A 13,958-nucleotide genomic window follows, 5' to 3' on the forward strand; every position below is an offset into this window, starting at 1 on the left:
TTCAGTGCTTGTTTCCCAGAGCTCAAACCATGGGGATAGGCTTGCCCACCTGGCCCGGCAGCAGGAAGGCAACACCCGAGTCTGTAGCCACGCGTCGCTGCCTGCAGACAAAGGGCCTGTTCACCCCCACCCCAGCCCTCCTGGAGCCTGTGGACAGCAATATGCAGAAAAATGATTAAGCCATTTGGGGCGGTCAGCGAGGATGCCAATCCAGGTTTCAATATAGGGAATCTGATCCAGGTGTCTTGCACTCCCGTAAATGACTCTTCGAACCTGAAAGGTAATTAGCAAATTTAGAGTGCCCTCGGGGGGGGGGGGGCAATTAGAATCTGGAAAGGTTGGCCATTTGAATTTGTAAAGGGTCCGGAGAGTTCCTGGGTTAACAGTGGCTCCCAACCCTGCAGCTTGTTGCTGGATGTCCTGGAAATTTTTTAAGAAACACTGCAACGGAGAGCAAGCGAAAGCAGACAGACACTGACCCATTGCAGGATTGACAGTTGACAAAACAGAAACAGAACAGAACAAAGACACTAACAACAAAACACAAAACAGAGACTAACCAAAACCTGAACCTGATGCCACCGGCCACCGTCGTGGTCCGAGGCCGGGTCTCGGAGTTATGGCTGCGTCCAGCCCTCCTAAAGACCCTAAAAGGGTACCCCACCAGACCAGATTAGAGATCTCTTACCATTGTGGGCCCACATCCAGACGGCTCCAGAGGCGGATTTTTGAATTTCGAGGCTTGACCACTCGGTTCTCCGCCGGGGCTGAGGAACGTCTCTCAGCGCGCGCCCCCTGGGGGAGGGCCGGTAGTCAGACCTTTGTCTCAACCTATGACCCTCAGCAAATGCTGAGATATCTCGCTGGGGCCTCCAAATGTTACGGTGCCCGCGAGTTAAAGTACGAGACAGCCAAACAGAATTTAAAGAGCCTTTTATTAGCCAGCTAGCAGGCGGCTGTTGTCTCTCACTCCACGCAGGGAGTTCAGCAAGCAGCCCCCACCTGTGTGCGCTGGTGCCTTATATAGGCAGAAACTGTATCCTAGAAACGCAAGCAAGCAAGCTGTTCTAACAGAAGCAGAGTTGGCAGTTTAGCTCTTGATCACAGAAAACAATTACACAAAGAGTTTCACTTGGAACTGGAGCAGTTATTGATCATACAAGACAACTTCACAAAAACAATTTCACAAAAAGTTTCACTTGGAGCTGGAGCAGCTATTGATTATAAAAGGGTTACAAAAAGTTTCACTTCGACCTAGAGCAGTTATTATTAAAAGAGTTACGCTTGGCTGATGCGTGCAACCGCAGCTTTGCCTCCCCGAGACAGTAAAGTTTTGCTTCCTTTAACTGGTACAGGTCCAGCCTCACTCCCCCCTCCCCATGGCCTAATGCCATTTACACAACACTGTTGCTTTTCAGATGTTTTAGGATTAAGGGAAGGGGACCCCACTTCAATCACTAAGGCTATTTTGTGAACAGACTATAAGACTGCAAGAGTTGAAGAAGAGGCTGTGATGGGGCTGACTGTGGCTTTGACCAGAAATGGGAAGAAGTGGGTGTATTTGGGGTGTGTAGGAAGACACAGTAGGACTTGCTAACTGAATGGCTGTGTAGGTTGCACGAGAGAGGAGTCAAGGATTACACGGAGATTTTAAGCTTTCAGCTGTATGAGCTGTACTCTTTGCTGAGACTGGGGGAATAACAGGTCTGAGACAGGAAAATCAAGATTTCTATTTTGATAGCTGACTATCAAATATCTGGGTGGAGGTAGCTAGTGGGTAGTGGGGGTGAGTCTAGAGATCAGTGGTCAGGTGGGACTGCAGATGTCATTTGGAGTCCTAGTTTCACCCCACACTGAGATCCATGAGGGCCAAGTTTTTTTTACAAGTATATATATTTTTTTAACTTTTTAGTTGAAGTATATGGAATACACATTAAAGTCCCCATACTGTCAGTGTATAGCTCAATGAATTTTCACAAACTTCTTTTCCATGTAACCAATACCAAGATTAAGAGAAAGAATGTTACCCCCACCCCAGAGGTTCCCTCCTGCTCCTTCCATTCACAATAACCCTTGCACAAGGGGAATCACTACCCTGAATTCTTAAGAGTGAGATTTACTTTGCCAAGTTTTGTCTATCATATAATAGAATCAAATGGTATGTATTATTTTGCACTTGGTTTTTATTCAACATTATGTTAGTAATATTCATCCACATTGTTGCTGTGTAATAGTTCTTTATATCCATATACAGCATTTATTTATCCATTCTACTACTAATGGGGACTTGGATAGTTTCCAGCTTTTGTGTAACATGATTAGTGCTGTTATAAATATACAAATTCTAAGCATATGTATATGTTCTGTTGGGTATATATCCAGGAGAACTTCTCAGACATAATACAACAGATCAAATGCTGGGGTCTCTGCCCCACGTGCATAACAGCATAACAGCCAATCTAGGACACCAGGGTTTCAAAGAGAGAAAGAATTTATTGCAGGGTGAGGCAAGGAGGACAGATATGATCTAAAGGCCTAAAATCTGTCTCCCAGAGTCTAAGGAGTTTATGGTTTTTACGGATTCAAACATGGGGAGGTGGATTTGTTACCATTAAAATAATAAGTATAAACAACTACAATTTACAAATGTAAAGGAGTGGATGAAGTTAGAACTAAGGTAGAGTAAGTTCTGGGTTGACTCAAGTTCTTTCATTAACATTAAGGGGTTGTCTTTGTGATGATAAGACTCTAAAGTTACAAAACAGGATAAGAGGAGCCAGTCAGGAGGTTCTCACAATTTGCAATTCAGTGGGTTTCAGTAATTTCAGGTATTTCCTTTTAGCTAGTCTTCAATATACTAGAAAGTAAGTAAAAGGCATCTATATAATAGTTCAGTCATCATCATTATTTATTAAATCTTAATTTCTAAGTTACAATAACATATGCACTAATGTTCAACAGTAATTTTTCAAAGTAATTGTTCCGGTTTACATTCCTAGTGTACGAGAGTGCTAGTTGCTTCACATTCTTTAGAGCACAGGGATTTTGTTTTGTTCCAGGGCTCAGAACAGTTCCTGGTATATAGGTGTACTGAGTGTGCAATAAACATTGAAAGAATGAATCTGAACATAAATGCATTTAAAGCTACGGGCTTGGATAAGATCATCTTAGAAAAGATATGGTTAGATAAGAAGGCTGATGAACAAGCTTTGTGTGGTGCCAACATTTAGAGAACTAGCCGAAGGGAAAATAAAAGGGAAAGAAAATGGAAGCTCATGGAGTCCTGTAAAACAAGAGAAAAATGTGCTTCAAGAACAAGGCAGTCAACTGTTTTGAATGCTGTCAAGAGGTCATTAAGATGAGGTTTAGAGGCTTGGGAAAGGAGAGGAATCAAGAGTTCTGTTTTTGGATATTTTAAGCCCAAAAGGCTTATCAAGTGGCCTATGGAGGGTCTGATGCCAGAGAAGGAAAATCTGGAAAGTGTCTTTTCATTGCGGTAACACCAACATCTACTGTATTAAATATTGCAAAGAATTTAAAAAAAAATGAAAACAAAAAAATGACCACTGGATTTAACCACTACCAATCGATATATACCTACCTCAGTGAACAAATAAACTTTTCTAGCATCACTTTGAATGGCTATACAGAATTCCATTGTATGGCTCTACCAAAATTGGCTCAATCAATGCCAGTGTTGAATTCCTGCATTCTTCACCAACCTTTAGAATAATGTTGCTATAAGCATGCTATGGTCTTTGTACCCAAACTTAATTACTCCCTTAAACTGGGAACAGCTGGGTCAAAAAGTATGCACATTTTAAAGACTTTTGCTACGAACTGTTCAACTGCTTCAAGAAAAGTTTTACTAAATATTACTCCCATCCCAAGGAAACACTATAATTTTCTTAAAGTATCTTTGCCATTTTGGTAGGTGATATGTGATATCTTATTTGCATTTTTATTACTAACAAAGTTAAAGTTTTGTATGTTCATAGGTCTTTGTAATTTATTTATGACTAGCTTGTTCACATCTTTCACCTCAAATGAGTTTTTACAGTGCAAATGGAAAGGAGAAAAATAAAGAGTGAAATGTTGCTTTAGCAATGTGGAAAAAACAGATGAATATACGTTTGAATTGCAGCTTGTGAATACACTGACTGTGTGACCTTAAACGTCTCAGGTCCTATTTTCTTGCTGTGAAAAGGTCTGTACTTACAGGGTTGTGAGCACTGAATGAGATAACTTACATAATACGGGAAATTATGATCATTATTATGATACATAGCTATTCTGCAGAAGTAACTGCACCATAGCACAGAAACCTAAAAAAACGCATAAGGTAGTTGGTTGGTTCGAAAAAACAGGCTGTTTCTGTCATTTCTACTACCCCACCCGGCTTCCTACCCTCTTCCCGGGTGTTGGTGGTGTCACTATGGCAACGTGCACGCGCAGACCAAGGGCTTGGATTCTCAGGCCGTTACGGACCGCAGCTGCCTCATTCTCCTTACACCTGGGACTCCGTGCTGCGAGGCACCCCCACCCCCACCCCGGGCTTGGATTTATCCTTCTTGGCCCTAGGGTAAGGGGCTACGGGACAGTATGGCCAAGCCGGGTGCTTCCTCGCCGCTGGAGGACTTGGACCTGAGCGGAGACGAGGTACAGCGGCTCACCACCGCCTTCCAAGATCCGGAGTTTCGGCGGATATTCTCCGAGTACGCCAAGGAGATCACAGACCCCGAAAACAGGCGGCGCTATGAGGCGGAGGTCACTGCCTTGGAGCGAGAGCGGGGAGTGGAGGTGCGGTTTGTGCACCCGGAGCCTGGCCACGTGCTGCGCACCAGCCTAGACGGGACGCGGCGTTGCTTCCTCAACGTCTGTAGCAATGCGTTGGTGGGCGCGCCCAGCAGCCGGCCTGGCTCCGGGAGCGCGGCGCACGGCCACCAATGGTCCCTCCCCTATAGCCTGGCGCCAGGCCGTGAGTACGCGGGGCGCCATGGCACCCGCTACACGGTGTACGACGTAGTCTTCCACCCCGAGGCACTCGAGCTAGCCAGACACCACGAGCGCTTCCGCCAAATGCTGAACGCCACGGCCCTGGAGGCTGTGGAGAAGCAGTTCGGCGTGAAACTGGACGGCAGGAATGCCAAGACCCTGAAGATCAAGTACAAGGGGATCCCGGAGGCCGCCGTACTCCGTACGCCCCTCCCCGGGGGCGCCCCGGTCCGGCCCGAAGGGGAGCCGGAGGGCCTTCTCCCGGATTTCCCCTACCCGTACCAGTACCCGGCGACTACCGGGAACACTGCGGTCCCGCAGGCCCAGGCGCCCTCCCCTCCGAAGGCGGCCCCGCAGCCCGCTCCCACCGAGCCTCGCTACAGTGTGGTGCAGCGCCACCACGTGGACCTGCAGGATTACCGCTGCTCCCGGGACTCAGCCCCGAGCCCTGTGCCCAGCGAGCTAGTGGTCACCATAGAGCTGCCGCTGCTGCGCTCGGCGGAACAGGCGGCGCTAGAGGTGACGGAAAAATTGCTGTGCCTCGACTCAAGGAAACCCGATTACCGACTTCGGCTCTCGCTTCCGTACGCAGTGGATGACAGGCGCGGCAAGGCGCAGTTCAACAAGGCCCGGCGCCAACTGGTGATCACACTTCCCGTGGTGCGACTTCCAGCGCACCGGAAGACGGCAGCAGCGCCGGAAGAGTCCGCGGACGGGTCCGGAACTGACGGCACGTTCTGCGCTTCTGTTCGCAACAAGGAGGCGGGCCCTGCAGGGGGGCGCGCGGGTGGCGGAGGCTCGGATCCTGGCGAAGCTGGGATTACAGAGGCCGGAATCGCCACTCTGGATTCCTCCGAGGTGGCATCCCCGCTGGCCGGCGCCGGAGAGGAGCTAGTTCCCGAGCCGGAGAAGCAGGACTTCGGCGGGCACGGGTGGTCACCGCTGGGCATCGCGGAGCAGCCGCCTCCCGAAGCAGGGAGCTTATCTGGGAAGGTTGGCGGAGATTCTTTGTGTACTTCAGCTGGGGAACTTGACCCGGGGTCTTCTGCAGCAAGGGCCGGTGAGCGCGGAGATCTTAGTGTGGAGGCACGCTTGGACCCGGAAGCCAGAGGCAAGGAGCCATGTGACGGAGCCATGGCTAGACCTAGAACAGAGATTGGGGAACCTTTATGTCCTCCTTTGCAGTGTAATCAGAATGAAGAATCTCTGACTCTTATAATTCAAGTGCCTCGGATCCAGCCGCAAAGTCTGCAGGGGGATTTGAGCCCTCTTCGGTACAAATTGTGCTTCTCCACACAGGACTTAGTTTACTATTCCTTCTTTTTGCAATTTGCTCCAGAGAATAAATTGAGTGTCAGAGAACCCGTGATTAGCATTTCTTCAAACAATGCAGTGATAGACCTGTGCAAGTCTCCAGAAAGCCATGGAATTTGGAGAGAATGGTATTATGGTTTAAACAACGATTCTTTGGAGGTAACAGTTCTTTCTGGAGTTTTACATTTGAAATGTTCCATCCTATGTTCAAAATTTATTACAAGCATCCTCTTAACTTATTCTAAACAAAACACTTTCCATTATAATGTCTCTTGTAATGGCTTGAAATTGATAGTAATTGAAATTGATGAAAGATGCCAGTGTATGTAAAACGTTCCCACAGAATTTTGAAGAAAAGGAACTTCCACGCATCTCCTCTGGTGAATGGGTTTCAAATCTTCAAAGTTGCCTCTAATGCAACAGTTGTTTTCCTGGGGTCTACTGATTTCTAAGAAGGACATGAATGGATTCCCAGGGATCCGTGAACTTCCGAAATTGTATGTAAAAAATTGAGGGTGCTTTCTTCTGGGGAGAAGAGCTTTAACTTTCATCATGTTCTCAAAAGTGTTTGTGACCCAAATAAGTTTGAGAACTCCTCCCTAATGGCTATCTTTTAAGTTGATGAATCATTTTTTCAAGCTTAAGAAAATAAATAATTTACTTCCAGAGACTGTAAGTTAGTCTGTGCCACACAGTTCTTAGTGGGAAAATGAATTCAGAACCTGTTGTGACGCAAATCCCATGCCTTTCCCACCCTGTGGTACTGCTGAGTTTTAGTCACTGAGTGGATAGGATTGTCCCTTGGTGGGCACTATAGTGCACTGAAATTACCACTTTTCTGTCTGTTGTAATCATGGTTGGGTCCCTTCTATCTAACACAATGCCTGGCATTTAACAAAGTGTGATATAAGTGCATGTTGAACTAAACAGCAGGTAAACCAGCTGCACATCTTCTGGCAAATACTCTAAAGCTGGACTGAGTGTTACCTAGTTTACTTAGGATATAATTTTGAGGAATAATTTAATATGTGCTTTTGTAGTCTGCTATACTTTTAAGATTATTGAAGTTCCTGCATTTCAGATTCACTACTCCAGTATATTATTGGCAAATAACCAAAAAAAAACTTACTTAAAATCTGAAGTTCTAAAGAACTCTTTGAACTCAAATTTGTGATTTTGATAGAGTTATGTATCAATGTTACATGTAACTTTTTTTTTAGTTCTTTTAACATATTCAAGTGTCAGATTCCCAGAAACAATACTAGTTACGCAGATTATATATTAAAAACTAAATTCTTGACCTTGGTCTTTAACCTGTCAGAAATTTTCAATAGTTTTTCTAGAAGTTTGCTAATTAAGTTACATTTAGATTTTACAAGTCGACCATCTTTGGTGAGAAGTGGTTAATTTGAAACCCCTAAAAACAAAATAAATAGAATTATGTAAGGTATTTTGTGTGAATATGATGAGATTGAATATCTGTTTATGTCATTAGAAGGGCGAAATTTAGGAAAGGGCAGTCATTTTCCTGTAATTGTTTTAATAGTTGTAAAAATAATTCACAGTGTTTGTGGGAAGAAAACTTTATGGGCAAGCAGTTAAGAGAATTCTAAACAATATATTTTCATCTGATTTCCTAGTATGCTAACATTTTAGCAAAGCAGATAGACCAAAATGGTATTAAGATAACTTTTATATTTTTGAAGGCTGGAATAAATAATTACTTCATTAACCATCACATTTGCTAAGGCTGATGGAACTATGATGTCCATTTCTTTTGCTTTATATTATACTGGACCAGGCTGTAATTATTAAAGTAAATTTAAAAAAAAAAATCACAAGTGTTGTGGGTGAGTAGATAAATGATTTTATTATTATATGCATTATAGGAAAATGACTATAATGTAGAGACTGATTTGTGTCTGTTGATGTCAGAATTGTTACTTTCCGCATAAACATATATATGCCTTAAATATTTACTGAGAATTTTCCTAGAACTTAGGACCACTGAGTTCAATATCTTTTATAGTAAAAGGAGTCATTAAATGAAAAGGCACAATCCTTTGTATTTTAGTCATAATCATTTCATTATAAATACTGTTTTTCCTTGGGCTAACGAAAGATTAAAATACTTGATGTATGTTAGCAGTCAGGCAAGGATCATTGCGTAAGTCTTTTCCAGAGACAAAAACTTTAGAAATGCTTTTGATGGGGGGGTGTCTCTATAACACAAGTGTTATTCTGGATTTTCAAGTAATAGCAAAGCAAATTATTACAAATGTAAACATTTGTTTTTTGTTCCCACAGTTCATTTTTGTTTGGTAGATGGTCACAAGTTTAAATACTGTAAAGCTTCCAAAACCAATAAAAAATCAAACAACTCCTTACCTGGGCTATTCTCTAGGATCATAGTATATTCCCACTAAAGAATTATTTTGAGGTCCAAACCATATGAAAGCATAGTATCTATAAAGTTGGGTAAAAATACAGTCTAGAATGTGCAATGTGGGTACCCTTAGCAACTATAAATCTAATGAAAAGTATCAAGTCTGTACTTTTCCCTTTTCAGTTTAATCTGATGAAAATGAAATCTGGTTTTTTTCTTAGAAACAATGATGGTAACCAGCCTTTATTCTTAATAGTAGATTTCATATATGTAAGGCAGAGAAAAGATACACATCTTCCATTTTTAGTTTTATATTAGTATGGCCTAACTTTTACTTCCTCTTATAATGCTATAATTTTTAGTTACACCAGGATTGTGGGATCAGTTATTTTAGGATTCAAAGTTTCAAGGCACTGATCTCAGTGATGGAGAGAATGTTAGAACTGGGAAGAAGCCTTGAAATTATCCTAGTCCAGCTGGCTCATCGTGTAGAAAAGGAACCTGACACCTGGATTTGCCCAATATCCTTGAGCTTTTTTGGGTCATAAACCCCTTTGAAAATTTTATGAAAGCTGTAGAATAACTCTGTATCCACATAAGTGCTCTATGTACACCCAACATTTTTCATATAGTTTTTTGTGGTTAATGGACCCCCTGCTTTATAAATTGCAGGGCTAGCTCTCTCAAGAAAGGGAATACAGTAAGAAAAATAAAGAACAATTTATGAGTATTATTTTCCCAAAAATATAAAGAATTTTGAAGAAACTCACATTCTTCTATGATACAATAAATAACCAAAATGATTAAAAAAAATTAACTGGGAATTTGACTAATTTAGCATTTGCCATTCAAAGAACAGATGAATAAAACTGGGCAATTTGGTTCCCTTGGGATATCTTGCCACAAACTTAATAAAGTGTATTCACTAGCAGCTGAATAATGAAATAGCAGACATGTATTAAATTCTCATAGATGGGAACTTGAAACTTGTATCTGATTTTTTTTTTTTTTCATATTTGGACCAAATAATGAGCTTTGTTTATTTTGTAATTATGAAATATTTTAATATGAAAGTGGAGGTGAAAATACTTTTATTACAGGCAACAATGAACTGATTTTATGAATTAAGTAATTTTAAATATGGTTTTTCTTCCCATACCCTAACTGTATACCTATAGTCATTTGACATGAGTATGAACAAATTTCTTTGTATTTGGGATTCTGGTGAAAGAGTGATTTTTACATTTCCTAATAGTAGTTTGGAAATCTTTCCATGTCAGTGTTGTGAAATCTACCTCATTCTTGTAAATACGCCATACTAGAGTCACACTGGAGAATCTCAATAATTAAAGAGAATACATTTCTTTTAAATAAAATATTATAGTTGGCTCTTACCTGGCTAAGAATTAAAAAGCAAACTCTTCACCCAAAATTTGAATAGATTCTGTCATGTATATTTCTTAGCTGACTCATTAGGAAATGTTCTAAAACTGAATTAGATTTTATAGCTGGAACTGCATTTATAGCTTTAGAGGTAATGTTATTCTTATGAAATATTAAGAGGAAAGAAAAATATCTGTAGTATTATTTGGGAGAGAAAATATACCTCAGATTTAATAGAGAACTAGAGAAGGAATCAAGACTTGCCTTTTAGGTTTTTTCCCTATGTATATATGTATGTCCTCTTGCTATTTTTACCATTCTCTATAATACTTGGTTTTCCTTTGTAGGGACAGCATGGGAATAACATTAAAATAAACATTTTAAAAAAGTGTAACCATGAACTTAGGAGCCTTAAATTTTCTTTCTGTAGCTTCTTTTAGGTATGTCTGTGTTAAATATGACCCATAAGGCAGAATGTTTTTTCCCTTTTTATTTTAGGAAAGGTTGTTTGTTAATGAAGAAAATGTGAATGGATTTCTAGATGAGGTCCTGAGCCCTCCATTCAAACACACAATCCCCCTAACCCCACCATTAATTGAAGTTCTTCAGGTTACTGATAATAAGATTCGAATTCATGCAAAGGTAAGGGTTTTGGTAGGTTTTATAGAAGAGTAACTTAGCACAGTTTAAAGCCTAATGAATAACTTAATTCTTGATTTCTTGATGTCATAATTTTAAACAAAATGAAAATACAAGTCGTTTTTGACTCATACCATGGAAAATATGTCATACAGTTTGTTCATTTTTTCTAGTTGAAACTTAAGTTTGGTCATTTTTATATTCAATATTGGAACATGAAGAATAATTTAGTAACTGTAGCACAATTCATTAATTATGAATTGGGATGGGGAGGGGTGGCACTAAATAATTATAGAAGTTCAAGAAATTGAAGAATGCTTTGTAAATAAAAATGATTATTATTAGATCAGTTCATAAAGGGCTTTGTAGGCCATGTTGAAAAGCTTGGATTATTTTATCCTGAAGAAGGTGAGGAGTCTTTGAAAGGAGTTAGGCAGAGAATTAATGCTAGATTTACACTGTTAAAAAGTGACTTTTATATATGGAACTAGAATAAAATTTTTTTAAAAGTCCATGGAACTATAAAACACAGTGAACTCTAAATTTAACCATAGACTATAGTTAATAGTACAATTATATAATGGTGCTTACATTAATTGTAACAAATGTATCACACCAATGCAACGTGTTAATAATAGGGTGGTATATGGGAATTCTGTTCTGTAAACACACAACTTCTCTATTAAAAAAAGAAAAAGTGACTTTGGCAGCATTTGGAGGATGGCTTTAAGGGGAGAGACTTGAAGCATATATCTGCCTGTCTGTTAGGGTTATTCCCTCACAACTGATTTCCAGAGGATGCTACAATTTAATTTCCTGTTTGTTTCAAAGAACCACTAACTTCTTGTTTCTTCTGACACAGATGCAAGAATATAACTATGATAAGCTTCATAAAAAGGAAGAAAGAATCAATGGAAGAAGTAATCTGAATGAAAAAGAAAATAAAGAACATCTTACCACCACTACAACTGATGTTGTACAAAAACATATACTGGGAAATGCCAGACCTTCTGAATTTGTAATAGATAAAGCACTAGAAACATACAGTTGTGGTTCAGTTGCATGCTTGCAACAAGAGTCTCTTGACAATTCTCAAGTGCTATTTGGAAAATCTCAGCAACCTAAGTCAACAGTGAAACCTGAGTTTATAAAAGAAAAAAGTGCTTACTCAAATGAGGAAAAACAGAATTTAAAAGAAAAAACATTAACTGAAAAGAAAGAATTAGATGATCACCTATCTTCATTACTGAACACAACTACAGTTCACAATCTATCTGCTTTTGAAAGCATAAAAGAAACTAATATGCAGGATGGTAGTGTGCAGATTATTAAAGATCATGTGACTCAGTGTGCATTCAGTTTTCAGAATCCTTTGCTATATGACCTGGATTAATTCTTTATAATTTTGGAATTAAAAGGTTAACAGTAAACTGTTGGGGCCTAAAGTAGATTCTATAAACTATCATCTTAAAAGCTGTTTAGGGAAATATAAAATTAAAATTTGCAAATTTTATTCTCATTGGGGAATTTGGAGTTGTTTCTTTTACCCCTCTAGAGAAGTTAAACAAATTTTCCTTAATTATGGCGATAGGTTTTGTGATTCTGTGTTTTTTCTAATGGAAAGTTAAACATTTATTTTAATTCAATCTGTATAAACTTATATGTTGGTTTTTTTTTTGTTTGTTACATTAATAAAGTTTCAAAATATTCACTAAGCTGTAGTGCCTGTTACAAAATAAAAATTCTTGAGAATGCAACTAATTACAAATATAAGGGGGAGAGGGGAGAGGTAGAATCTCAAAATTATTTGTTTTTAAGTCTCAACAGGATATATTTATGCATGAAATTGAGCTGCTTAAGAGGGGAAAGAACTTTACTAACCAATATTAAGGATCTAAACAATTACAATATGAATACATCTAGTGGAATTTAGTATTTTTCTTCAAATGTGTATTTCACCCGTCTTGTGTCTGTCAGATAAACTATACATATGTTAGAGGTTAAATTTAGTACAGAATTTGAATATTCAGTATTTAAAGAATTTCTTCCAAGTTACTATTGCAGTTTTAAAAGGTCTTTGGTTTTTATAGAATATGTTTAAGAATTTTAGAATACAATTTAAAAATCTGACAGTTTGCTCCCATGGGAAAATTTTCTTCATTATATTATGAAAAAAAAAAAAAAAAAAAAAAAAAGCCAGTGTTTTCTAATCAATTTCTTTATAATACCTAAAAGGGAATCCAATAACTTATCTAACAGTGGTTAAGTAATTAGTTTTGTGGAATTATAATTTTGTATGGCCAGGAGAAAATTCTAATATTTTTTCTAACAAAGATTTACAAAACGGCATGAAAGAAAATGTACAAGGGAAAATATTTGTTGATCTAATCGCTCACCCCGAGGCCATGAACTTGATCTGCTTCAGAAACAGCTAATTCAGACCTCTGGCTTTAGCTCAGTCCAGGAAATTACCTAATTTCTCTACTCTTTTAACTGAGGTTGTCAGATCAGAGCACCAAAAACTGGTACAAAGCCTGGCAATTCTTTCTGATTTACATTTATAATCCCCAGATATAATCTGGAAGCAGATGAGCCTGTGAGGATAATGTGAAGGTAGCTCATAAAGCAAGAGAACTATTTGCCTCACTTTGGTCAGCCATATGCATTTTTCCGCCACAAGATTAATTTCAAGTTAATGCAATAATTTTGAGGCTGTCCATTTAATAATTTTCTTAGGTTTATATGACTACACAGAAATTAGTCTTTTATGAGTAACTTTTTGGTTGAATGCAATTACTATATATATTTTTAAAGGATACTTCTATAAACTTGTACATTAGGTATGGAGTAAACGTTAAGCCTGTTTGCTATTATTTCCTGTACGTCCTTTAAAAATATTTGTTAAAACTGGCACTAGAAGATGTTTCACTTTGGTGTGAGTAACCTTCATCATTTCTGGCTTTCAAAAACAATTTAGTGCTGGAGAAAACATGAAAAAAAAAAAGCTGTATTTCCCTTACACAGCAGCTTTTTATTGTTCATTATCTATGCTTGGCTAATTTGAAAGCCAAACTTTTTCTTCCAAAGGGAATGCACTGTTATGAGCTGGGTTTTCTTTATTTAAATTCAATTATACAATGTACAGACACTAAATATTGAGATGTAATGTTAACTTTCAAAATTTCCAGAATACCTTTATTTAATTTTGGTGTAAAGAGTAAATAAAATTTATTCTGCAAAA

General features: G+C 39.1%; 1 protein-coding gene across 3 annotated transcripts; it reads left to right on the top strand.

The window, feature by feature from the left end:
• The first annotated feature begins 4,441 nt into the window (after positions 1 to 4,441).
• On the top strand, positions 4,442 to 12,432 carry DNAAF2 (dynein axonemal assembly factor 2). 3 transcript variants are annotated; one of them, XM_037834956.1, is made up of 3 exons: positions 4,444 to 6,468; positions 10,577 to 10,720; positions 11,580 to 12,432. In XM_037834956.1, the coding sequence occupies exons 1-3, from the start codon at positions 4,603 to 4,605 to the stop codon at positions 12,108 to 12,110; spliced, it is 2,541 nt and encodes an 846-aa protein (XP_037690884.1). In that variant the 5' UTR covers positions 4,444 to 4,602; the 3' UTR covers positions 12,111 to 12,432. The 3 variants fall into 3 exon arrangements, with proteins under 3 accessions (XP_037690886.1, XP_037690884.1, XP_037690887.1); XM_037834959.1 differs by lacking the exon at positions 4,444 to 6,468 and adding an exon at positions 6,482 to 6,806; XM_037834958.1 differs by lacking the exon at positions 10,577 to 10,720 and having other exon boundaries at positions 4,442 to 6,468.
• Positions 12,433 to 13,958: the final 1,526 nt, after the last annotated feature.

Source organism: Choloepus didactylus, chromosome 4 (assembly GCF_015220235.1).
Source record: "Choloepus didactylus isolate mChoDid1 chromosome 4, mChoDid1.pri, whole genome shotgun sequence".
NCBI classification, from domain to species: Eukaryota; Metazoa; Chordata; class Mammalia; order Pilosa; family Megalonychidae; genus Choloepus; species Choloepus didactylus.